Source organism: Octopus bimaculoides, chromosome 27 (assembly GCF_001194135.2).
Source record: "Octopus bimaculoides isolate UCB-OBI-ISO-001 chromosome 27, ASM119413v2, whole genome shotgun sequence".
NCBI lineage: Eukaryota > Metazoa > Mollusca > Cephalopoda > Octopoda > Octopodidae > Octopus > Octopus bimaculoides.
The window spans coordinates 16,426,877-16,428,228 of record NC_069007.1 but is presented as its reverse complement, the minus strand read 5'-3'; the positions used below and the strand labels follow the sequence as shown (position 1 = coordinate 16,428,228).

General features: G+C 39.4%; 1 protein-coding gene across 1 annotated transcript in view; it reads left to right on the top strand.

Moving 5' to 3' along the window:
- LOC106883444 (4'-phosphopantetheine phosphatase) overlaps window positions 1–1,352 on the top strand; it is an 18,639-nt gene that overhangs the window by 4,241 nt on the left and 13,046 nt on the right. Inside the window, exons 2-3 of the mRNA XM_014934460.2 lie at window positions 73–268; window positions 813–892. Coding sequence (XP_014789946.1) covers window positions 85–268; window positions 813–892 — 264 coding nt within the window. The 5' untranslated portion in view covers window positions 73–84. The remainder of the gene's footprint in view (window positions 1–72; window positions 269–812; window positions 893–1,352) is intronic.

Genomic DNA, 1,352 nt, shown 5'->3' with positions numbered 1-1,352 from the left:
TATATATATATATATATATATATATATATATACACACACACACACACACACTAAAATCCTTTATCTCTTCAGTCATCTACAAAGATGTCGGCTAACGAAAAGAATAACAATGGGACTGCAGGATCATCATCACCACCATCAGCATCATCAACGTCGTCGTCATGGTTGCAAAGACAAGAAGAATCCGTACAAACCAAACCAATTGAGTTGCCATCTGAAAAAGTCTTCAAAAATCTGAAGAATGTGCAACGCATTGCCATAGATATCGGTAAGTCGAGAATGATTATAGGTTTATGTTTTGTATCAGAGGGGATTTGTGTGTGTGTGTGTGTGTATTTGGAAGGGTGTGTGTGTAAGTGTATGTGTCTGTTTGTGAGAGAATGTCTTGTGTGGTGTATATGTGTATGTGTGTGGTGAGCATGTGTGAGTGTATGTCGATGTTCGAGTGTACATGTGTATGCATCTATGTCTGTGTACACGTGACTGTCAGTCTGTGTGTGTGTTTGTGTGTGCCTGCGTATGTATTTGTGTTTGTGAGGGAATGTCTTGCGTATATGTGAGAGTATGTGTGGGTATGTCTGTATGTGTGAAAGTGTGCGAATGTTTGTGTATGTGTAAGTGTGTATGTATATGTGTGTGCATGTTTGTGTATCTGTGAGAGTATATGTATATGTGAGAATATGTGTATATAAGTGTATATGTGCCTCACATATACACTTAGAGGCTTACACACACACACACGCATGTGTGACATCATGTTTATTGCTTTCTTTATTTTTATATTTTTATTTCATTTTTTTTTTTGTTTTCAGGAGGTTCTTTAGCCAAAATTGCTTACTGTTCTCTGGTTCATCAGAAAGCATTCTTAGTATCTGAGGAAGTGCCCAACAAGGTGAGTGACCGTGTCTGTGATGACCCGATGCATCTAACCCAGGCAGGTTGATTACCATAAGGGTTTAACTAACCTTTAGTTATTGTATTTCTGTTGAAATACACTGCCACCAGATTAATAACGGTTTCAAATTTTGGCACAAGGCCAGCAATTTCAGGAGAGGTGGGTAAGTTAATTACATCAACCCAGTACTCAATGGGTACTTATTTTATCAACCCCAGAAGAATGGAAAGCGAAATCAACCTCAAAGGGATTTGAACTCAGAATGTGCAGACAGATGAAATGCCACTAAGCATATTCTTTTCTACTCTAGGCACAAGGCCCTAAATTTTTGGGGAGGGGGGGAGGCTAGTCAATTAGATCAACCCCAGAACACAACTGGTACTTAATTTGTCGACCCCCCCCCCCAAAGGGATGAAAGGCAAAGTCGACCTTGGCAGAATTTGAACTCAGAACGTAA